The sequence below is a fragment of the Liolophura sinensis genome, chromosome 2, assembly GCF_032854445.1.
Source record: "Liolophura sinensis isolate JHLJ2023 chromosome 2, CUHK_Ljap_v2, whole genome shotgun sequence".
Classification (NCBI taxonomy): Eukaryota; Metazoa; Mollusca; class Polyplacophora; order Chitonida; family Chitonidae; genus Liolophura; species Liolophura sinensis.
Genome location: NC_088296.1, coordinates 3,294,262 through 3,320,339, shown reverse-complemented (window position 1 = coordinate 3,320,339; position 26,078 = coordinate 3,294,262). Strand labels below are relative to the sequence as shown.

The window sequence follows — 26,078 nt, the reverse complement described above, 5'->3', positions numbered from 1 at the left end:
TAGACATGTATAATGTGTTCAGAAGTGACACATAATTTGTTACCGTGATGGAGTTTCATGACACACCTTAACAGAGACAGTCATGCATGTAGATTTGTTATGGGCTATCCTCAAATTTAGCAAACCAAAACCAATAGAATGTGATGACTACCGTTCTGTGGAGTTGAATTTAATCTTCCAGTTCTTCATCGTTGGCTTCATCCACAACTTTCTTAATATTTTCTTTGGTTTACTCTGTCGCATTCAAAAAGTGTTGTCTTCATGTGATGAAGTTCTGGTCCAATAACAAAGCCCTACTTACGACAACTTTTATCTCTTATGGCGCTCAAGTTCATCATAAAGTAGGTTGATCTTCATAATCTAGTTGTTGAAATTATCTGGCTTGTTTACCTAGGGAAAAAAAGAAGAGCCACATTTCAATGGAGGTTGTGATTAATGATGAATGTTCCCCAGATAATGATGGGTTAATGACAACTGTGCAAGGTGCATATGTTCAGGTAGTGTGTGTACAGGGAGATGTACAGCTGTTTTCTGGAAGATAGATCAGCTCCCTAGGCCAGCTAGCCAGCTGCTGTCTGAGACAGGGACTGCTGTACTGTATCTCTCTCCCCATCCCTCACACAGCAGACTGAGCCAGGGTAGGGGAAGTGCCTGTGTTAGCTTTTGGTACAGCCACTGTGTTTGTTGTCATTTCTTCTCACTCCTCCCACAGTTGTGCTAGGACAAATTGGCTGGTGTTGTGTAATAACAAGCCAATTCTCCAACCATCTGGGAAACACCTTCAGTACTCTGGACGCACCAGAAGATGTTCCAGAAGGTCTCTCACCTTCTGTGCTCAGCCATTGGATTCCTGGAGAATGTTTCCTGGCCTATGTTTGGCTTCCAGCTAGATACAGGAATTTGACAGAAGTTTGTTGCCTTATGATTTCAAAGAAATCTTTTCGTTGCAGTTTAAGCAGAAGTATCATGACTTTCTGGCAGAAAGTCCTGAAAATTATTTTTGGACTTTCCAAAATGTGTCATAGACGTTACCTTTTGTTGACAAAGCGCCTTTTCCAAAACCACTTCAAACCAAAGATGATATGATTGTAAAGGGAAGACATGGGGGCTATGTGACCAAACAATTCCTGCCTTTGTGTTATAAAATTTGATGGCGAACAATAATTGATTGTCGCGTGAGATTTTTCAGAAATGTCCCACATTATAATGATAACAGAAACCGCCTTAACAAAAACAACTTCAAAAAACAAATGACTGTACGGATTCTGGCAGAAAGTTCTTGCCTTAGATTTGTGACAACTGTTAGGGTGTAAAGGTGAGACATTGGCTAATGTGCTACTGAAGGTTCTCCCCTTCTGGCCGTAAGTAACCTGTCCCGTCTGTGCTGTAAACAGCACCAGTGTTTACCTGAGCAGGAGCAAACCTTACAAAACAAAGCACTAGTTGGCCAGCAGGACAGCCAGGCCCTCTAGAGCTGCAGCGTAAAAATAAACAGGGAAATGTCAAACTTTTCTGAGGCCTGATGAGAAATGTGAGGTGTTGGAGAGGGCTGGCAGGCTCCAATCACATCCAGATGCACGCCAACTTCCTGATGGCCAACACGTGGGAAGCCGCAGCTCTAATTAGTACCAGCTTCAAAGATTTTCACAACCCAGCCTGGTAGAGCTCTGCTGAGGAGCGAGATGCATTTCTGATCTGTGTGTGGTTGAACCGTCTTTTTTCATCCCCAATACACACCCTATGCCTTCAACCTTTTGGAATCCCCATTTTGATTCAGCTCCTGCTTCGTTACTTGTAATAATGTAGGAGGTAAAACTGCACAGTTTGGATTACCTTGAAATTTTTTTTTTTTAACTTGCAGCGCACTTTATGATAATGTGGAAATTCGTGTACAGCAGTCCATGTACAGCAAAGTTGAGTTGCAGGATATTATATCCGTCAGACAGGATTTTTTTGAGAGTTTCACAAGATCGTTTGGCAAAATCCTAGCTCAGATCTTGTAATATAGACGAAGGCCGCAGTGCAATACAACACTCCACGGGAGAGGATAAAAGCTGGCAGCAAAATTAGTCTTCGCTGGCTTCAAAGTCTGGAATGTATTAAACCGAGGACTTTTTTTTGTTGTTGAAGAGAGCAAGGAAGCACTAGACTACACCTGTTGTATTAATTGCACAAAAGGCTGGCTGTACCCTGAGTTAGTACCTTCTACATCTGTACCTTCAGTCCTTGCTTAGTGCTGGAGAGAGTCGATCTGGGAAAACCTTCAGGAGCTATAGGTGTTAGGGAACTAATTTTAGGACACACCTGCTTCCTCTTCAAAGACAAAGATTTTTTTTTTTTTTTCTTTGTGTGAGATTTTTTCCTTTTTCTTGAAGCATTGAGCATGGACAATCTATCAAGCTGTAGATTAACACATCTGTGTCTCCAGATTTTTCCCCTCGATACTTTGCCAATTTCACAATCACTGCTGCGTCTCCTTTGTTTTCACGCGAACCCTTTTTCTGATAATTAACTGCCGTAAACAACACTAAACTTTTGCCACTAGAACAAAGGGTGTAGTACCCATTGTTTCAAAGCAATTGGCACAGTATTAGTTTGGATGATTGGAAAGAGATCTCTGGTGGCCTGAAAGAATTTTTCTGTCATTTTTAGGGAAGTCTAGAATGTAGCTACTCTTGTTCTCCCCACTGCTCTCCTGTGCCTAAAAACATGCAGTGTTTAGTAGTTTTGACAGTGAAATGGCACAGATTTTTAAAAAAATTTTGGGGGGCCTCCGTGGCTCAGTCGGTTAGCACGCTAGCGCAGCGTAATGACCCAGGAGCCTTTCACCAATGCGGTCGCTGTGAGTTCAAGTCCAGCTCATGCTGGCTTCCTCTCTGGCCGTAAGTGGGAAGGTCTGCCAGCGCCCTGCGGATGGTTGTGGGTTTCCCCCGGGCTGTGCCCGGTTTCCACAGACCATAATGCTGGCCGCCGTCGTATAAGTGAAATATTCTTGAACGGTGTAAAACACCAATCAAATAAATAAATAAATTTTAATTTTTTGTATTTTGTTGATGTCGCTTTGTTCGGGGTGGGGGTGGGGGGGTGGGTGGCAGGGACAATGTACCTACTCTTGTTCTCCCTCCAAAAACCAGGAGAAAATATGTTAAACCATTATATTCATTTCTCCCATCACACAATGATTCAACTGCGGTTGTGAAATGTTTCTGGTAAGCCTTGACCAAATATTTTGGGATATCGGTAGTGTTATACTTGACACTATATCCATATAACAGTACTTTTGAATGTTTATCAAAGAAGACATTTTGATATCGCTAAAATTCAGATTATGTGTTTTGTAGTACAGAGTAGCTAAGTTCACAACAATAAACTCGTGTCAATAAATCAAGAAAAGAAAGTAGACCAGAAGTACAGGAAATTGTCGAATTTCTGTTACTGTTTAACATGTCAGTAGGTGGATTGGCATTCCTGGAATGTGTTCAACTACCTGCCTGTTTTGTCTCTTGCTCCTTGCCACCTGACATGCAGTGTCAAAACAATGCAGGAAAGATTTCTCCTGTCTCCTAATTAACCTGTGATTAGGACATCTGTGAAAACAACAACAACGAGAGCTTTCAGAGAGGCACAGAGCAGTGGCATCTCCTGTACTCAAACAGGCATAGAAACATTCAGCTGTAAAAGTTGAGTTTTGAGCTAAAGTAAGCAGTCTTGTAAGTCACTCTGTCTGTTAGTCAGGGAAATTTTGGACATTTTGTTTTTTAGTATGGTCCATTCAATCAGTGAGGGGCCTGTACGTAAGATGACATGAAACCCTGTCTTGCTGAATATCACAGCTGTTGCAAATTTGCATTTGTTTTGAAGCCACCTAGGTGTCGTTTCAGGATTTATACATACTTAGATGCACTGAAAAAAATCAGTAGAATTCTGAAAGCGAATATGACCGTGTTTTTCTTCTTGTCTCTGTAAAAGTGGACCTTGTTCTTTTGTTCTTACTTGAGATCAACATCATGGAAGTGCACATAAGCTTATTGTTTTCTGCTCTTATTGCTGAAATGTTGTGGATGTTGTTTTTCTGTTATCAGGGCGGTCCGCACAGCTTAGGGGACACAGGGCGTGGCCAGACCAGCCTGTCATCAGTATCCTCCGACCAACAGAAGCCTTACGATGGTATGTAAGCTTGCCTGATGGAGGAACATGACCGTTGTTACATGATGTAATGTAACTCTTCAACCTTCTTGCATGGCTGCGAGATGTTTCTTCAAGAATATTCTGAAGGCATTATTATATTTAGACTCATAAAATTTCACTTTTTAAGGTATTTGGTCATTTAACCCAAGTTTTGTCTCCAAAATCAATTTATAAACATGCTTAAACTGTTAAATGCACTGTTGCTTTTTCATGTGCGAAAAGGTTGAAGTGTTAGAGTATGCTAATTACATGTAGATTAAATCCAAATTGGATTTGGAATTCTCAGTCTCTTTTCTGTATGGGAATGTAAGCCACACCAATTTATTGTTTTACAGGTGAAAATCCTTTTCAGCATTTGAAGAGGTATAAAATTTAAACTTGAAAATCCGCTATATTGTGGGAAATGTAGACCATCCCAGCAATTTTTCTTGATAGAGACACATTTATTTGTGAGAAGGCCAATCGTAAAAACCGGCGGTGTTTAGTGGTTTTGACAGTAAAATGGAACAGAAACCTATGTTCTAAGCTGCTGTGATGTTCATGTTGTTTTGCAGTTCTTCATAGTGATGATGGTAGTGGGAAGACAACCGATGGTAGCATCAAGGTGGAAAAATTAGAATCGGACAATTCAAAGAAAACAAAACCGATAAAACCAGACCCTCTAGACGACACTGAAATTGGCGGTCCACACTCTAACCAATCAGCATCTTCCAGTTCTAATGCCCCGCCTTCCAAGAGATCGCGACGCAGCACTGAGCAGGCCACTGGAGATGAAGATGAGTCGCCGGAGACAAAAGTGGAACGAGAGCGATTGCGACGTCAAGCTAACAATGCTCGGGAAAGGTAAGGCCCACTTTTAGGTCGCCTGTGACATGATCATGTTTCATTGCCTAAAAATTATAAGGCTGGCGATTCTAATAGCAATTTCCCCTGGCTTCAATGTCATATACCCGTTTCAAGATCGTTTGAGAAATTTACCAGATACAGCCTGATATAGTGTAAACTATGTGTAAGACAGTTTTCAGCCCGTAGAGATTACACATCAGTGATTATTGATAGTGTTGAGGTATAGTGATTTGCTTTATTAACACGCATGATGTGCTAGAAACACTGTCCCGTCTGGTTAATGAATTCAGCGCATTCTCTGCACGGTCATGTCAGTTTGAAGCAGGGGGAGTTGGGAAAATTACCCAAATGTTGACTGAATAAGTCTGGTCGTCCAATCTTGGAGAAAAGAGCGAAACTTTAAACAAGAAAACAAGAAAGTTGACTGAATAAGTCTGGTCGTCCAATCCTGGAGAAAAGAGGGAAATTTTAAACAAGAAAACAAGAAAGTTATATACGTTTTGTGACTACAAAAATTTGCCAGATTGGTACGCAGAATTTTAGTCAAGATTGGGGTCGTGAATTTTCATTTATATACTTGAGTTCATTTGATACATGTTTCATCCACTTTTATGACTGACATGACATGTTCAGCCACAACCAGTAAGTCAGTCAGTCAGTTTGTTACAACTTCCGTTTTTTTTATATATGTATATATATATATATATATATATTTTTTTTTTTTTTTTTTTTTTATATATGCTTGAGCATTTGGGCTTAACTGTTCTCACTGACTTTAAGGAATTCTTTGGTACATGGAAAAAGGAAGAAAGATATTTTCCAAGTTATTGGGTAATAAGAAATCAGTAAAAAAAATATGCAAGTATGCAAATAAAATTTCACTAAGTCATCAGTTTTCATCAGTCTTCATCAGTCATGACTTTGATACCAAATAATATTTAAAACATCAAATTCATGTGTTACCTGGTAATTCCCAGTAGTCAGTGTGACCTTGTTGAGCAGGTGTAGTAGGGCCTCAGGGGAAGGGGAGTAACTCTTGTACACTGATGACAGGGTTGGTGTAGGTAAACATACACGTTATGTGTGTTAAACATGGTTTTACCCAGGGGAAAGATGGCCTGCCTAAAACTGTCTTCACGAAATGAAACCTACTTTCCGAGACGTCTTTTGGGCATGGTTGAGATTGCCAAAAGTCTCAGCCACTGGACTAGTTTCTGTCACAGACGTGTCGTACCTCTCATAGGAGTTATTTTCTGTGAACTGTAGTTCTCCCCCACCCTTCACAGAAGTCAGTCATCACCCAAAATGTTGCATGTCAGAAACGTGCTGTGATATCATGCTGTGTTTTTTTTTTTTTCTCTTTTTTTTTCCATGTTCAAAATTGTGTTAGTTAAAAGTACAGAAAAAAAGGAGAAAAATGGTATAGAATTTGCCATGGTGCTTCTTAGAATATTTACTTGTGGTTTTTACAAGTGTGAAGGATTTTTTTTATTTTTGTTACAAATCAGGAGTAGATAACTCTTGCTTAACTTTTATTTGCTGACTGTTCATGGTCACTGTGCCCTACTCGTTGTTTCATAGTGACGAACCAGAGGACCCCGAACAAGCTGCTTTGAGACGCCAAGCGAATAATGCTAGGGAAAGGTAGGGATAATTTCTATCTGTCGTAGGTGAGAAGAGAGCTTGGTCACACACCCCAACCCTACTATCCCACACTCATCTCTTCCCCAGCCCAAGAGCGGGCCCTGGATGTCTTACATATATGGGTCAGACAAAAGTGACTCGGGGTTAGTCACAGATTAACCTGCTTTCAATAATTTGTGCTGGGCGAAGTGGGAAAAAAAATGGGTTAAGATATTAACAACTAACAACAGTTTTGTGTCTTTATCATGCGTTGTTTCAAATTGGCACCGATACGTTGCGCCTTTTTCTCAAAGCTAACCCGTTATGCCACCTTTGCACTAAACATATAGCGCGCAGAACAAAGGGAGCTAACTTTTGTTTGGCTTCTTGATGTTTTCTAAATCCCACTTCTGACACCAAAGGAGGTCTCGATTTTTTAGAAGTTGAAATTGGCTTACACTTCAATTAAAAGACAAAGAAATGTGATTTGCACCATTTTGGTAAGCTGCACTTTGGGTGATTGACGACAAATACAGGCCTGTTAGCCTTTCTGCCCGCTGGGGCCATTGATGTATGTACTACATTATAAATGTATAACTGTGAATTGCCTCTAAACCTGGGCCATTTCTGGGTCAAACCATTTTTAACAGGCCAGAGAAGGATGAAGTATCAGCTGCTATGAGACGTCAAGCTAACAACAATAGGGAAAGGTAATATTGCTCTCTTATTGTCATCTAAGGATATTGGGAAAGCGGGGGAGAGGGTAAGCAATAGCCTTGAGGGAGGAGAGGGCATTTGTCATCCTACAGCCCTCATTTCTACTACTGTCTCCTCTGCAGTCACATCATAGCTAGAATAGCAAGTGTTACTGTGACTGGATGAGAAAGATTTGGGTGTACAGATCTGCTGTAGTGGGGAGGATAAGGGAGGTTTGGGTGGGAGGTCAGAGGCATTTGATAGGTTTGCATGAGTTTGTGAGACGCAGCATATACAACGTGGTATTCCAGGGAAGAGTTGTCATAATTCGCACAAATCAAACCGACAAATGTTGATGGAGTAACCCAGACGTATGAGCCTTTACAAGTCGATTCTCATGATGTAGAGATCTTATTACTGGAGTTGTTCCAGAAGCGCTTCTACTAACAATTTGTCCATAGCTTCGCAAGGGTCACGCCCTAGGCCCTGATTAATAGGGTACAGCTCTGGAACAGTCAAAATGTGCATGATACAAATTTTTGTCTGTGATCATAAATGGGTGAGGAGTTTCTTCTTGGCGGTGATGGGCTGTTCACATCAGGCAACAGCCTGCATAGCAGCTACTGTTATTTCCAGATGTAACTCTGCATGGATTGGCTTAATTCTGAGGGCACTTCTCTTTGCGCTTATAGTAGCAGGAGTGTAGGAAAGATTTAGCTCCATGAAGAGAGTGTGGGAGAAGGAGGGCAGAGCAAGGGGGGATAACTCTGCTGTGACCAGGCTCTCTAACATTTCGTTCATCATGCTGCCTGTTAGATCTTACGTAGCTTATGCATGGTGTTAATACATTAAACTGTATTCATGTTTATAAAAGTACGTGTGTACCCTGGATAAACTTGTGTTGATCTTGCCTTTGTTAAAGAAACTAGATCTTGTGAATTCCTGAATTTTATTTCTCCATGTAGAATTATTTTGTGTAATCGTATTTGTATTCCTAAAACAAAACACAGGGCAGTATTATATTGCCCAGTAATAAATGTAAATGCTGTATTCTTGTTTATTTATGGTAGTGCTGTAAGTGGCCATTCACCTTGCCGCTGTATGTGAAAAACATTGATGGATTTTAGTTATCGGCATATTTTACTTTTGGGTAAAGGCTAGTATTTTACCATACACCTCTGTGAGATTTATCTTTACCTTCATTGCTCTGTTGATTATATACTGCGAAATAGGCTGGAGACATGTTTGCTTTCGCCATTTGAAATTCGCCATCGGTTGTCTTCCAGGGTTCGAGTTCGAGACATTAATGAAGCGTTCAAGGAGCTCGGTCAGATGGTGACATTACATGTGGGGAGTAACCAGCCACTGACAAAGTTGATGATTTTACAACATGCTGTCAACGTGATTACATCATTGGAGCAACAAGTTAGAGGTGAGAAGGTGTTCAAACCATGGATTATTTCTTGACTGTTATACCTTTCATTGCCAAGTTAAATTACAATGGTTATGTGATCTGTCAGTTACTGAGAATGTTTGTGGAGAAAACCACTCCCCTTTGGCAAGCCAAATCAGCAAGAACTCTACATGCAACCTCATTGGTTAACACCTTAGAGGTATCTGATAGACAGATGTAACGCTGCTGACACATTTGCCATTGTGTGTTCACACAGTTATTCTGCTAGCCCAGTGTCTCTGTTCAGATACGATTGTTAAAGCTCACCTTTACCTGTTTCACACCTGATAATTTCAGAACGAAATCTAAATCCCAAAGCAGCATGTCTGAAGAGGCGAGAAGAAGAAAAGACAGAAGAGCTTCCTGGACGTTCGATGAGCGCAGAGGAGCTCGCACAGCAGGCCGCATTAGCGGGTAAGGTTAGTCAAACTCTCCTACTCCACATGAGATGTGCGCACAACACATCACATCCACTGAGACCCTAATCGTTCATGTGAACTTTACAGCATACATGTTCACATTTCACCATGCATGTCCTCATGTTACCATACATGTCCATATTTCACCATGCATGTCTACATTTTACCATACATGACCATATTTCACCACATATGTCCACATTTCACCATACATGTCCACATTTCACCAACATGTCCACATTTCACCATGCATTTTCACATTTCACCATAATTTCACCATGCATGTCCACATTTCACCAGACATGTCTACATTTCACCAGACATGTCCACATTTTACCAGACATGTCCACATTTCACCATGCAAGTCCACATTTCACCAGGCATGTCCACATTTCACCATACCTGTCCACGTGTCCACATTTCACCAGACATGTCTACATTTCACCAGACATGTCCACATTTCACCATGCAAGTCCATATTTCACCAGGCATGTCCACATTTCACCAGGCATGTCCACATTTCACCAGACATGTCCACATTTCACCAGACATGTCTACATTTCACCAGACATGTCTACATTTCACCAGACATGTCCACATTTCACCATGCATATCTACATTTCACCTTACGTGTTCATCCCACAGCAGACACTGAACACCACAAGGAACACCATTTCTCTACACCAAGCTCTTTCAGGCTCTTGTATGCCGCCTATCCTACCACGTCACTAAATATAAATGCTTTTTTCCTTTTTCTTTTCACAGATCTTGGGAGGACTATTTCAGCAAGCATGAGGTGAGTGAGGTCAAATTTAGGGTTTAGATCCAAACCACGCAACCAGCGTTCTTAAGTGTTCAAGAAAAATGGGGGGAACTCAAGGACAAGTTATTCAGACAATCCAAATGACAGAAGAATGCAAAGTTTTCTTCTGTGATTAAGCTTCGTATATGGTTTATTAATGTCTTGAACTCGAACCCTGGAAGACAACCGATAATTGTGACTTGATAAAAGAAAGAACAAATGAGTTCACACTTTGGACCATCTGGATACAGGCCTGTAGGAATTTCACGAGTTCCTTATTACCATCCATGTAAGACTTGGCAAATTGGATCTTGACAAGAAATGGCAAGATGTAATTTATGGACATTATTTGGACATTATGTAATCACAGTAAATTAGACACTAGGAATGTCTATTTTTTCTGTTAATGCCTTTCCAGATCCGTCACGTTGAAAACTTCTCCTTTCTCTTCACTCAGCAGGTAATGACAAACCAGCAACCAGAAACAATGGAGATCTGGGCGACCACAAACTTGGACCAACCTAGGTGGCGCTGTAAAAACAGTGGTTCCAGGTTGCTATGGCAACATGTGCTGTGATGACCCATGACCTTTTGAGAGACCTTTTTACAGACTCCACTGACCGAAGAGTTCTTCCTAACCTGTACATTGTGTTTACAAAGCTACTGAAAACATTTGTGCCTGGGCGTCAGTGTCGTTGTCGTCATCGGCCTGGTCTTCCGGGGACAGAAAGCTGCCTTAAGAGGGTTGTCAAGGGAGCTAACTGTGCCATCCTCAGGAAACTGGTGTGACGTTATTAAGCGAGATTTTAGTCATGTTAGGCAGAGACCTCCGAGGGTAGCCTTTGAGGGTACGTGCTGCTGCCGTCATTGTCATGGAGACGGACACATTCAACGTTCGTGTCACAGCATGATGTGAATGTGACACTATTGCGAGGTTTATCTTTTCATTTTTTAGGAACCTTTTTTGTTACCTCTGTAGGTCTTTTATTTGCGACCTGTTGAAGCACCTGTTGTCTCAGTTGGGTACCCTCGTGCGTATTCATGAAGGGGTTAAGCTGGGCCATTCAGCTAAGACAGGTTTCACCAGTCGGCCAATCACAGGACGTCAATGTCTGTTCTCACTCTCCAGGGCTGCACACTTTTCACATCCCTGTGGATTTGCAACCTCAGGACGTCGTAGACTCTCACGAATCACCTCCTGTCACCATGGAAACGACCTTGACCCAGCAGAGCTGACATTTTAAAGTGCTAAAAGCTTGGGGCTGCGATCAAACGTCACCAGAATCTTTATAACTTATAGAGGAGGCGCTATTTTTTTAAGAGGACTCGACTTTGGTGTATCTGTGCATTTTACCCTCAGACCCCGACCCCTCCCCGACCCCCCTCCAACATTCTTGTCGTACTTCCCCAGATTCCTGATTGGCTGAAGTTGGTAATGTGTGTGTGTGTATGTATATATATATATATATATATATATATATATATATATACACATACGCACATACACACAGATATATATATATATATATATATATGTTTGTATATGATATATAAATATATCACCTAATGTTGTGTTCCAATGAATCATCATGCCTTGTTATACAGGGCTGGCTTTATTATTATTATTATTATTACCAGTATGTGCTTTTCGTGGTTACTGTTTTTTTTTTTTGTGTTTCTTTTGTCTGTTTTTTTTTTTTTTTTTTGATCATTATTATGAAGGCGTGTCCATTTCTTTCATGTTTAGCGTAGCTGTGACATATCACATTTTGTACCACGTGGGGGGAGGGGGGTGTTAAAGAAATTCACAAACTTGAAACACTGACAGTGAAAGCGAGCGGAGTACTGCGACCCATGCCTGTGCACAGGAGTTGTGCTGCTGTTGGAAATGACTACTGGACTTCACGAAGGAGAAAAAGGGACAGCTGTGCAAGTGTGGGACTGTGACCCAGTGTGGAATACTGTCATTGTCTTCTGTATGTCCAACATATCTACAATTAACACTGCAGGGGCAGGGGACATAACTCTGTGTGTGACTGTTGAGTTGCAGGGTCGTGGGCTGTAGCAGGGAATGTGGAGATCTTCTGCCCAAGACCCAGCTAAGCGATATCGTTCTGGCACACAAGCTGACTTCTGACTCGTCAGGACGACAAGAAGGATAGCGTGAATGGGATACAAGCTGTGTATGAATGAGAAGCAGCTCTTCATCATTTTCATCATCATCAACCAGTTTGTATTTATGTAAGCCTTCTGATTTAGCTGAAATATTTTGTTACCCTATTTCGTTGGGGTTTTTTTCTTGTTCATACTTCGATTAAATGAAATGTTTTTCTTTTTTGGGGTGGGGGGGGGGGGGGGGGGAGAGATATGAACAAGGGCAGCCTTTTTATAGGCACATGTCTCATTAGATCTGAGATCTGTTTCCCAGCTTAGCTTTCAGAAATACAAATCTGTACTCTTCCATTCACTAACCTCGAACTCGAGTATGCTGTCCTCGACATGTCAAAGCCGTACACTACAAAAACATGTTACCTCAATCCCTCAATAACTCTTTACTTTGTGATTTGTGAATAATAAAGACCATAAGGTCACAATTAACACAACTGTATCTGTTACAGCGGCAGCAAGCCGGACTTCGCTAACCATCATTTTCAGTTAGAATTGTCTGCACTCGGCATCGTCTGGAAGAAGTTAAACTGGTGGAATGATTTCATTGAAACCCATGAGATGTACACCATATGAAGGGTGATTGACAAAATGTTTGGGAGTCTTAACTTTAATTTGTGTGTTAATAATTAACAGAAATGAACAATAATCAATTATATCGTGAAAAAAGATGCTCTTAATTTTGAAAAGGGCATCGCAGTCCACCCTAGCTACCGAGTCATGCGATTTGAAAATTGCTGCTTGCGAAGTTTTAATGCCGTCCGAGTGGGTGCGTTGGTTAGGTGTTATTTGCGATGTTATGGTCTTAATTATTCCCACATAATGAGGTGATATGAATTCGGAATTACTTTAACATCAAGGAACACCTCTTTTTGTGATGTACAGCGTTGGCACTTTTGAGGCGGCACAGGTGACAGGACCAAGTTCCTGTTTAGTGAATGTGACGGTTCAGAGCCGTTAATGTGGAAGCATGGAGTATGGACAACTCATCTCGGAGCTAATGTCTCATCAGATGTCATTGTTTCTATTTTCCATTCATATACCTTACGTAGTGGCTTTACTGAGAGAATAAAATGAAGGGTACTTTGTTATAGTCCGTCGTCATTTTTGTCAAATAGTCGTTAAGTTTTTACGATTGCTTGTATCGTGCAACAGTCCCTGTCTACTGCCATTACGCTTCGGCTGCAAACATATCTACCAGTGCATTATGGGAAGGGCTAAAGGCACAGCATAATTGTATCACTTTTTTTATTTATTTTTTTTTTTTTTGTGGTCGTATGTTGCATGGACGTATTTTCCAAGACGAGAGTGAGTGAGTGACTGACTGACTGATAGGCAGCAGGTATCACGTCACCCTGACATAGTGGCTTTCTTGTGGCAGCCATTCGCCTGTTTAGATCCGTTAAGTTGTTTTGGATTTATACAAAAGTTCATGCTTGGATTAATATTACACCCTGACTATAACACTTTCATGTGCAGAGCACAGAATTCTAAAGAAGCAAAAACTAATCAATGTCTGAGGTTGAGCTAGTTTCTTCCAGGAATGAAGGAACTGTTTTCCTTCCATTTTTTCCATGGACGAGGCTGTCGAGCATGCACATTGGCATTGTATTATAAGGGAAACGACTCCGCAGGAGTGTGTTCTGTTCCTGGAGTGGTGTACACCCCCCCCCCCCCCCCTTTTTTTTTCTGTCCACCAATCAAGAGGGCATGTCTTCCGAGATGTTTATCGCTATTGCCAAAAAATATACTAACAGTTGTTCAGACGAAGTTTCTTCTTCACGACTGCGAAATTGTGTATATTTGTCCTGTCGGGAATGCATTGTGGGCTTCGTTTGTCACCCAGAAATGGTAGGATGACTTTCCTAAGGTATAATTAAATTGCAAGGTGCTATTTCTCTTGTTACCACAGGTTGTGCATAAAAAAGGAAAAATTTTGAAGAGAAATTAATGGGGTCGGGGGGAGGCAACTCTTGAGTGATGTTATAGACGTGTTGTCTCCCCTTGATTTCTTACAGGGCCATTTCTCAGTCCCACGTAGCTACTTGTGGTAGGTGGCCGTGGTGTTGTTGTTGTAGAGCACTGTATCGTGAAATCTTGAGACGTCTCCAGATTCAAAGCGTTGTCAAAACCCATATTTCATTATTAATATTATATCATTGTATAAAGGTAATAGATTTTTATGAGCATAACATTATTTGACGTATGTCTCGTAACGGTGTTCCATCTTGACCACTTGTTTGTTTTTCCTTTTTCCTGTTTCACATTTTCCCCCAATGTCTCACTTAGGGGTTATAACCCTTGAATTGAATCTCTTGACGTATGCAAATTAACCTCTGTAGGGTTCAGAGGTCAAAGGGCATGGCCTTGGTTTAGAATTCTGCATGATCTGTTTCTGTTTATTCTTACAGAAACAAACTTCCCTAGTTTATTGGACAGAATCGTGGTTCAGTACCTTACAAGGCGACTGCATCGTGTTTCAGTACCTTGTAAGGCGACTGCATCATGTTTCTTTACCTCACAAGGCGAGTGCATTGTGTTTCAATACCTTACAAGGCAACTTCTGAATTATTTGCATGAGTTAAAAAAATCATTGAAAATTTCACCGACCTCATTGATTCACTGGAAATTGTTTAGCTCTTAGGACCTGGACATTTAAAGGATCAATTTCAGCGTGTGCAGTTGCCCTCATTGTTTGTGGATGAAAACCCGTCGAAATTAGCTTCGACTATCTCTAGCAGGAAGCCAGCAGTCACAGAAACGTCAGTTTTTTTTTCTTTTTGTCAAGTTATGAGGCCTTCTCGTAGACGACTGTTGGTATCTCTGCAGACATAAAATGCATCTTGTTTTTCATACGACCTTTCATTTTTGCGTAGCCTGCATAATTGACAGCCTACACTGTTACCCTATATAATACTGTACCTAAATTGTTCACCTATGAGTTGATCGGAAAAATTAGAATAAATAAACTATTTTTGGAATCCGTGCTTCCCGAATCCCATGTCACCAATTGTACAAATGTTTTGACAGTGTTTCTAAGTTCTATTTTTCATTGGCGGGTGGGGCCTTACAGTTGTTAGTATGCTAGTTTACCGTAAATATCAAATCCGTGTCCAACCGAGAGGTCGTGACCTCTCTGGACCATATCTATTGGTTAATTTTGGGAGGGAGCATACCCAGCATATCTCTTGTACATAATATAAAGCATTTACAAGTAGAAAATAAAGTGACATTTGTAAAGACAATAGTCCGTGGAGTTGTTGTTGTTTTTCTTGATCGGGATTCAGATTTAAGCATGTAGCGGTAGTCATGCGTGGGGTAACCAAAAGCACATGGCGATTTATTCCTGTACTACAACATTGCAGACTTTGACGACAGCACAGGTTCAGCGCTGTTGTAGTACCCTCATTGCTGGTGTCACAAGGATTCTCTTAATTTGCACAGAGCCTGCTGAGGATTAAAATTCTTAATTAAGAAAGGAGACGTGCTGTTGTTTATCCCGCCTAAGACCCAACGTTCGTATTGATCAAGCAAGTTAAGACCAAGTCCTAAATTGCAAGTGCTTTTAACGCCGAATTCAGAACATGAAAGGGCTCAAGTTGTGATTGGTACATTGGTCCACCAAGAACCAGCGTACAAACTTCATACAGGAAGACAAAGGTTCGATTCTGTTTCTGGTGTCGGTAAAGACCTCAAAATTGGCATTATTGGCACTTTGAACTAGGGTGTTGGTCAGCCATTGGCCAGCTTGGTACCTGGTGTCTTTGGCGTGGTTATTCCAGGGAAACACCACCGTTGCTGTTACAGTCAGCATTGCCACTGGCCTGCTACAAGTGGCCACGTCGTGGTATTGCTATCCGCCTGTAATTACCATGGTAAAATCCCCGTGTAATATGAAAGGCTACAGCATAGAGAATAAATCCAGAGCTGCAACGACATGGTGATATTTATCAACACGTAACCGGTAAAATACGGCCTCCTCAGTTAGGGATTTACTCTAACAGTTCATGCAAATGCTTCAAGAATTTCAAAAGCAAACGCCAAGCCAAATAAAACAAATGAATCTGTGACTACGAATGAATGTGTGACTGAAACTATCAGATCACAAACGGGTTCCTCCACAAAGACTGCATACATCGTTTCAAAGAATACATGCAGTTTTGAAAGAAATTTGCACAAAAGAGCTAAAGATTCAAAGATGAACTTGCTTCACTTTCTTTGTGGTACATTGCTGCCCTTTGCGGTACATTGTGCGGAGGTACATCCCTGCCCTTTGCGGTACATTGCGTTGTGGTACATTGTTTAGTGGTACATTGCAGCCCTTTGCGGTACATTGCGCTGCGGTACATCCCTGCCCTTTGCGGTACATTGCGTTGTGGTACATTGTTTAGTGGTACATTGCAGCCCTTTGCGGTACATTGTGTTGTGGTACATTACGACCCTCAGCGGTACGTTGTGGTACATTGTGGCTTTGTCCCTTTGCTGTACATTGTTGTGTGGTGTATTGTGTTGTACATCGCGGCCCTTTGCGGTACATTGTATGGTGGGACATTGTGGTCCTTTGCGGTACATTGTGTTGTGGTACATTGCGGCCCTTTGTGTTACATTGCAGTTCTGTGTGGTAGATTGTGTTGTGGTACATTGCGGTCATTTGCGGTACATTGTGTTGTGGTATGTTGCGGCCCTTTGCGGTACATTGTGTTGTGAGACATGGCGGTCCTTTCCAGTACATTGTGTTTTGGTATGTTGCGGCCCTTTGCGGTACATTGTGTTGTGGTATATTGCAGTCCTTTGCAGTACATTGTGTCGTGGTATATTTCGGTTCTTTGTGTTGTGGTACATTGCGTTGTGTTACATTGTAGTACATTGTGTTGTGATGCATTGCGACCCTTTGCGGTACATTGTTTTGTGGTACATTGCAGTCCTTTGCGGCGCATTGTGTTGTGGTACATTGTGTTGTGATACATTGCGTTGTGGTACATTGATGTCCTTCGTGGCACAGTGTGTTTTTATTGCAGTGCATTGTGGGCCTAAGTACAGAGAGCCGAGGTAGATTAATTTGTATTCTCACTAAAAGGTTGTGTTGAACGCAATTGTAAAATACGTTATTCACTGGGTTAAACGAGAGAACGTTGCTCCATGCGTTCTCGATGACTGGTTAAACCTAATTAAACAAAGGGGAAAGAAACCATCCACCAGCTAAGACATAAACCCTTTACGTATTTCAAACAACTTTTGAATAATACCACTGTGCTGTCCGCCCTAGGAGACCTCCATCAAAAACATGCCATCGGCCCGGCTTTCACGGCACCAAACAGTGTATTAAGTTTTTGTTAAAAAAAAATGGTGGTACAAAAGTAAATGTAGGGGAATGAAACATAGCTGCTCCTTCAGGCCCAAAGTATACTTACTTCGCAGCTGGGAATCATTTGATAACACTCATATCACCAACGTTTTCTCAAGGAAAGGGCTATTTAGGTTAGGTCTAATCATGAACATTTGCCAAAAATATACTAATAGGTACTGTTCAGTTAACCGGAAAAAACCCGTGATTCTATGCTTTGAAACAGACGTTTGTATGCCAGCCGTTAGCCAACAAGGTGAATAATAGGAAGGTCAATCCCTCAAACGACGTATAACACAAAACCACCAAGGAACTAAGAAAGTAGATAAAGTACGAAAATAGGACGGAATCATACAAAGAGAAGCAGTCAACGGTTTTCAGTGATGTAGGAAAGACGCAAGGTATGCTTTAGGCGACTGGGTGAAATCAGTATTCAAATCGTGTATTATGTTAGAATGTAAGTTGTTGATAACAAAATATGTACTTCAGTGGCGCTTTCATTGCAACTGTTCACATATCCAACGTGGCGATCTAATTCAACACGATGAATATACAGTCCCTAAAGCTGGTTTAAGCGGAATTAGACACAATTATGAAGCAGATCGTCAGCGATAGTCCATGTTTACTTACAAGGGAATTATACTCGTAAAACTTGGAGAGAAACTTGGAGTGAAGGCGTTTGGTTGAATAACCTTGACACTCTAGTTTTTGCAGTAATAACTTTGATGTGAGGTTGATTGAAATCACACAACACGCAGGATCTAACAAATGCTACATGGCGAGACATGTACACGCCACGTGAAGGGCCCTTCAGCGTATTACTGTCAAGTAAAAATAATTTAAAATGTCAAAATTGAAACTATCTCTCATGTCGTAAGTGCAATGTATGTGGATGTACAATGCATGTGGTATTAAAAAATTCAAAGATATTGACCGAAAAATTAGTTTTGAAATAATGCAGCATAAACATGAATCAACATACGATTTTTTTTAACCCAGCGCCGTATTAAGCTAACTGTTTTTGGTGTTTTCAAGACCTCATGTTCTGCCTGTCACTCGGTCATTTATTATGACATTGTCGAACGCGAGCTTGTCCACATGATAAAATATGTCTTACAAAATAATCATCACCAGTTTTGCCTCGAAGCTTCACAAGACTGGCTGGCTTCCTCTCCGGCCGTACCTGGGAAGGTTTCCTAGCATGGATGATCGGGCTCTGCCCGGTTTCCTCCCACAATATTGCTGGCCACCGTCGTATAAGTGAAATATTCTTGAGTGCGGCGTAAAACATCAATCAAGTAAATAAATAAATCACGAGATAGGCGTTACTATTTCATGAAAATTTAGGGTACTGGGATGTCAGTTCGTTCATTCTTCAGTATGTCAATAATCGTTCACAGATTTAAAACCGGGGTTAGACAGGGGATTCTCACAATGTCGATGACGCTTGATCGTGTTGTCCTTTAAGCATTCTAAATTTCGTTAACACGACTTGTTTTCCATCAATACAGTTGGCATGTCGCTACACCACATTTGCAAGAGTTTGTCCGTAACTTGCCGAAGTTTGGTGGTGTGTACACTAGGCACTCTGCTTTCGTCCACCCATAAAATATACCACCGACGTATAATGGAAAAATTTTCGAGTATGGCATTTGACAATAACCAAAGAAAACGGTCAGTGATAACCTAGTCCGTGCGGTATCCGCACACCAGATGGGGCGTACTCAATGAATTTAAGAGCGTCCGACTCGAAGTCGGGAGATTCGGGATCAAACCAAGATCGAGTCATACAAAAGACTTAGTAAAAATGGTACTGTTGCTGCCTTGCGTGGCACTCAGCACAGAGAGAACAAGACCAGTTGACTCGGTGTCAATATAATGTGGCTTGCTGGGGTATCAAGTCTGATGTCTTTGGCATGATACTTCAATGGCGGCAGCACTTTTGCGACATGCACTTTGCCACGAGAAGATATGGTATAAGTACATATACCTAATGACTCCTCGTCGTCATATGACTTGAAAACTGTTAAGTACGACGTAAAACCATTCATTCATTCATTCATTCATTCATTCAATGAATATACCTTGAAGCTTAATGACCTAGGGTCTCTTGCACAAAGCGATCGCAGGCAAAGTTATGTGTAACTATCATGGCGACACGTGTTAAAACATATGTTGCCGTGATAATTGGGGTCAGCTTAGCCTACGACTACGATGTTCGTTCGTCTGTACTTTGATATTTTGACAGACAACAGCCAGGTATATCTCCAGATCTCTAACGAATGGAATTGAATAGGTGGTATTGCATAGTATCACTCAAATGCTTGGTGTTATGTTATGTTGCACTTTCAGATATAGGTATGATACAACTTAGGAGTCACTACCTAAATATTACGGGAAATGAATGCGCTCGTGTAACCTTTGTGAACGGCTTATTGTTTTGTCACAATGTGTCAAACAATACGCCATATAACCTTACACAGACTGGACGAAGAAGCAGATCTACAGTATGCTGTATATAGATAAATATTTGTTAACCCGAAGCCCACAACACTCCACATTTTATATCAAAGACCAGGTGAACAGAAATGTCGTCACACCCGAGTGCACGTGGACAAAGGGGAGACAATCAGAGATGTGCGTGAGACGATCCGGCTTGGGCAGCCTAACACTAGGTGTATTGTTAGAGTATACACTCACACAACACAGAATGGCTATTTCTTTAGTGCGAAAGTGTTTTCAACTTTTCAAACTCTGACAGGTACACGGTAATGGCTTTTGAACACACATCCATCGCTTCTGTGTAGCTTTTCTGATTTTTTTATGAACTGTGCATTTGTGGGAGTTCTTTTAAAAATGACCCGTGTTGTGTTGATTACTTTGATTTTTTTCAAAGGCGTTACAGGACAGCGGGGAGGAGGAAGGTGAGGGGGCGGGGAGTAGGGTAGGAAAGGCAGGTCATGAAAGAAGTGGAAAATACACCATTAGCACGTCACCTCTACCCCACACTAGCCCCACCCCTTCCAGCCACATTAAAAGGTAAGCTGTGTTGAAAGATAGGTACTTATTCAGAGAATTATACGCGCCTCCCATTATCTCTATACCTGTAATCCATGTGGATTAACCAGTAAGGCTGTACTTAATGGCGCGGGAGAGATTAGAACGTTTGGCTGTACTCTAAGCATATAACGGTTTGATCAGACTTCCCATCTTTACATACCAGTGTATTCGATGTAAATCTGTCAAAGCGCAGATCGTGTATAACGAGAAGGCCAGTTCCTGTACATCAGCTGAACACTACTACCAGCAGACTTTAATCTTTTTGGGCCGACTTTATTGCCATGGTCCAGATCCGGAGACCGTACCATTCTGTTGTTGTTGTTGTTTTTGTGATGTTCTCTTGCATCATCGGTGATTTCCCTGGCGTCTTCAGCCGGAATATATCAGATGTGACGTCACTTGATTACAGGCTGAGATGGGTGAGTCGGTCATTTTAATCCTCAGTTTTGCATAGTTATATATATTTTTATACAAACCAGATTATATTGAATGACCTGGAAACGCCAATAATTTTGTACTGTTGTATTACATTTACTTTTAAGACTTCAGTTGTTGCAATAGGCCTAGCCTATGCATGCAGTCTATAAACCTACAGGGTCCTGACAATAAAGACAAGCAATTGTTCCCGCTTGTTGAATTGTAAGACAAGCAAACATTCTGTCTAGTTGAATTGTAAGTCGAGCAATCGTTGTGTTTGGTTGAATTGTAAGACAAGCAAACATTCTGTCTAGTTGAATTGTAAGTCAAGCAAACATTCTGTTTAGTTGAATTGTAAGTCAAGCAATTGTTGTGTTTTGTTTAATTGTAAGGCAAGCCAACATTCTGTTTAGTTAAATTGTCAGACAAGCAATTGTTCTGTCTAGCTGAATTGTAAGACAAGCAAACGTTCTGTCTGGTTGAATTGTAAGACAAGCACAACGTTCTGTATAGTTGACAAGCAATCTTTCAGTCTGGTTGTGAACGTGTGAACATTTGACAGTTGTTACGCTGTAGTCGCTGCTCTACTTTTTCTGCACATGCTGTACGTCTTAATTATATTTCAGAATATCGAGTGAGCGAGTGAGTGAGTGAGTGAGTGCTTGGGGTTTAACGTCGTACTTAACAATTTTTCAGTCGTATGGCGACGAAGGAATCTTTAGAGTGCATGTAATGTGCCTCCTTTTTGCAGGACGCATTTCCACCGCTCTTTTATCTAGTGCTGCTTCACTGAGACGACCTACCGAAGGCAAGTAAGCCGCCCCGCCCGAGCCATTATACTGATACGGGTCAACCAGTAGTTGCACTATCCCCTTTATGCTCAACACCAAGCGAGGAAGTTGCAATTTCCTCTTCTATAGTCTTAGGTGTCACTCGACCCAGGATTGACCCTGGATTCACCGTTTCCGAAACCGACCAGAATATCGACATACAGTCGACTAGAACATAATTTGGTGTCGTATCAGAACTATTAGAGCTCGGTTCACCTGGTCTCTTGCAGACCTACCATGAGGGACAGGTGCCACTTTAACCGAACGAAGCAATTTGGTTTTCAGTATGGTGCATATTCTATCACTGGATCCATTTCGTCTAAATATCCATGATCATGACTGTTATGTCGTGAAATATCGACGTACTGTAAGTTTGTAGGAAGTAGTGGTACCAATTCAGGGGACACTACTCAGAAATCCTGCCAGAATCTTCGTATTCGACCTCGAGCATTCAGATGAACGGTTACAATAATACCGTAACTGAGGTAAAAGAACAAGAGGCCGTATTTCAAGGGTCACGCGTGATAAGATATACTATCATACTATGGTCACTGCTCTGAGTTTGCTCTTTGAGGTGTTGTCTTGTATATTGTATCCACGCTTAAACCAGTAATTGAGTAATTGAATTCTAAACCGGTGACGTCTAACAAATTGCAGTTAACATCATTTACCGAACTATGTTCTTTTACCTAATTTTGCTTAGCCAAAGTGCTAGACAAAAATTGATTTACACAATTTTACTATGCACGCCATAAAAAAATTGTCTCTGTGCCCTCCCCTATTCCGAAATAATTAAGGTTACATTATTTGCTTTTTTTTTCTTTTAAGGGCGAGGTAAAGAGACATAAGTTTTATCCATCTCATGTCAGTCGTGAAGCATAAGTAGATTTTAATAAGTGAAATTCCCTGAAGTCTATATCCGTCGTTTTTTTTTTTTTTTTTTGATTGGTGTTTTACGCCGTACTCAAGAATATTTCACTTATACAACGGCGGCCAGCATTATGGTGGGTGGAAACCGGGCAGAGCCCGGGGGAAACCCACAACCATCCGCAGGTTGCTGAAAGACCTTCCCACTTACAGCCGGAGAGGAAGCCAGCATGAGCTGGACTTGAGCTCACAGCGACCGCATTGGTGAGAGGCTCCTGGGTCATTAAACTGCGCTAGCGCGCTAATTGACTGAGCCACGGAGGCCCCCCCCCCCCCCCACCCCGTCGTTTTTAATTGTACCTGAAAGCATTACACTGTGCTGCGTGTTCATCCTTTGGCAGACAAATAGAGGTTTAGATTCTGATTTATGTTTTCATGTTCGTGTCGTCTTACATACAGTTTTTGTCCACTTTCTGTACACGGGGTCAGAAAACCCATTTTAGTCATTACATGGTCTACTGGATGTCTGTGGTCGGGAATGTATACGAACAGTATACGAATCTGATACCGTGGGAAAATACGTAAAATATGTAGGCCGATTAACGAAAAGGTCAGTGAACATTGTATTTACAACAACCGGTCAAACTTTGCGTCAGGGATATATTGTTTGTTTCTTCGTTCGTTTGTTTGTGCGTTTGTTTGTTTGTTTTGGGGGTTTGCGATTATGTGACTTTTTGTCAAAAATGTGTAGATTTGTTCTTGACTCTTGTCCTTGTCCCTGTTTCACACGGCACAACAAGCAGCCCATCAAATAGCTCTGAGAACATGTACGTGCAGTATTCAGAGCATGACAAGACTATACATTAACTGTCTCCTTTATAATTCTGTCTTATTATCTCGGAAGACATTGTTATAGGATATAATATCGTCCAAGCCCTTTTCTCGGTAACTCTATCCACATTTGTGTGCAATTCATTATAATAGCAGTATGAAATCAGTCAGCAAACTTGATTGCTTATCTCATCAACAAAATTCAACGTATTTTGTGACAAAGGCTTCCACAGGATTTTCACACACAAAAAAAACAACAACAACAAAAATGAACACTCCCAACACACATAAAGTGGTCGCATTAGGGCATGTTGTGGATCGTATACACCCGCTTATCCCGGGTCGGGAGGCCGTATCTTCATCGTGTGGATAATGATAAATGAACAATCGTCAATCGATTACAAGGCACAAGGGAAAAACAGAATTTCATCATAGACAACTTGTGAACTAGCATGGTAACTGATTTAAATTCATTCGGCATGAATCCGTCCTAATTTCCAACTTCATATACTTCTTAGTTCCTCTGTAGATTTGTGTTAAATGTTGATTTGGAAACTGGCCAAGAGGCCGTGTTTCACCGCTATGACCGGTTACGTGTGACCATTTGCGAGTTATCATACTCTGGTTTTACTCTCTGTGCTGTACGTCTTTAATTATATTGTAATTCTTTACCTAGAAAGTTCATTTTGATGGATGACTGGCATATGCATGTCTATATAGCTTAGACTTAGAGGCGTGGCACGACTAGGGTGGAATCCCGTATCCAGCTTACGCTCTACACCACACGGCCATCGTGGCGCGGCCGAGGAAGAGATATATTCATTTTGTGATATCTCCCGTACAACACTGTATAACACCCTCCCCCCTCCCGTGAGCCTTTTGCATGACCTCTATAGCCTCGCCGGGTATTGTCTGAGCCGGTACGCTCTATACCACACGGCCATCGCGGTACGATCGGAGCAGGAATATATTCACGCTTTGTCATGTGCCCAGTACACCACTTCCCTGTCTCTTTTGACATAGAACCCAAATCCTCTACAGCCTCGCCGGGTATTGTCTCAGCTCTTGTTACGCACCCTCTTGACACCTGAGATTGACACAGCTAATTGGCCTGTTCAACCAGGTGTTCAATGTTGACTCGTGGATTCTTCTGCGTCTCTTAGCGGTCAAGTGTTGCTTGTGCTAATATCTGCACGCCAGGGTGGCACAGACAAGGGGGGATCGCTATCAGCTCTGGAAAACAACTGCTGTTACAGAAATACACTAATAAAGTTACAACTGCATCATGAATACACTAATGCAGTGTAAAGTTACAATTGTAATAATACACTAATGCAACGTAAAGCTACAATTGTAACAGAAAAATACTAATCTAACATAAAATGATAAATGTATCATAAATACACTAATTTAACGTAAAGTTACAATTGCAACAGAAATGTACTTTTGTGACTGAAATCCACTATTTCACACTAAGATATTGTCCAGGAATGACTGTTAACACGAACTCGTATTTTTTTCTCCACCCACCGCCGCCATCACGCTGCAAATGTGAGCCTTACGTCAACGATCTCATACCCGACCTGCAAAGCACTAGGCCACTTGACCTGTACTTATCATTTCTCTCCGTCGAGACATTCTGAAGTCGGAGTCCTATACGATCCTATTGTTGTCGCGTGTACACACTGTTCTGTTTCGTAAAATCACGCATCCATGTTCCCACTGCGCTGTTTCGTAAATCACGCATCCATGTTCCCACTGTGCTGTTTCGTAAAATCACGCATCCATGTTCCCACTGTGCTGTTTCGTAAAATCACGCATTCATGTTCATACTGAGCTGTTTCGTAAAATCACGCATCCATGTTCCCACTGTTCTGTTTCGTAAAATCACGCATCCATGTTCCCACTGTTCTGTTTCTTAAAATCACGCATCCATGTTCCCACTGTGCTGTCTCGTAAAATCACGAATCCATATTCCCACTATTCTGTTTCGTAAAATCACGCATCCATGTTCCCACTGTGCTGTTTCGTAAAATCACGCATCCATGTTCCCACTGTGCTGTTTCGTGAAATCACGAATCCATATTCCTGCTGTCCTCTCACAAGAAATACACGTGGTAGCAATATATTGTACTGAAGGAAATATCGAACCTGTTGTACCACTGCCCATTGACGAGAATTCACTTTTTCAACCCACATTTTCAGTGTCATGTTACCCAAAATACAGGACCCGTGTTTCCACTAAAATACTGAACTCTTGGTTCACTCTGCTAGTCTTCCCAACCTTCTGAAACCGCTGTCCTAGCCCCCATGACCATGAATCTGTATAATTTAGCGCTAACTCTAAACTAGAGGAGGAGAAGGTGGGGGGGGGGGCTTAAGTCGAAATGAATTGAAGCTTAGATTCTAAATTAAACCAAATATATAAAGCCTTAGAATATAAAAGCACAGAGAGCAAAAACCAGACCAGAGACGACAGTGTGATAGCTGACAAATAGTCACACGCAACCGGTGAAATACGGCTACAGCATAGAGA

At 41.4% G+C, this 26,078-nt stretch overlaps 1 protein-coding gene across 11 annotated transcripts in view; it reads left to right on the top strand.

Moving 5' to 3' along the window:
- LOC135462775 (transcription factor 12-like) overlaps window positions 1-11,445 on the top strand; it is a 123,077-nt gene extending 111,632 nt beyond the window's left edge. For 4 of the 11 annotated variants that reach the window (XM_064740027.1, XM_064740025.1, XM_064740020.1 and 1 more), the window contains 7 exons: window positions 4,083-4,167; window positions 4,743-5,031; window positions 6,616-6,678; window positions 8,640-8,785; window positions 9,104-9,220; window positions 9,991-10,021; window positions 10,485-11,445. In XM_064740027.1, the coding sequence (XP_064596097.1) occupies window positions 4,083-4,167; window positions 4,743-5,031; window positions 6,616-6,678; window positions 8,640-8,785; window positions 9,104-9,220; window positions 9,991-10,021; window positions 10,485-10,491 (738 nt within the window). In that variant the 3' untranslated portion in view covers window positions 10,492-11,445. Of the gene's footprint in view, window positions 1-4,082; window positions 4,168-4,742; window positions 5,032-6,615; window positions 6,679-7,307; window positions 7,368-8,639; window positions 8,786-9,103; window positions 9,226-9,990; window positions 10,022-10,484 lie in introns of all 11 variants that reach the window. The other 7 variants (XM_064740030.1, XM_064740021.1, XM_064740031.1 and 4 more) reach the window with 5 other exon arrangements.
- Window positions 11,446-26,078: the final 14,633 nt, after the last annotated feature.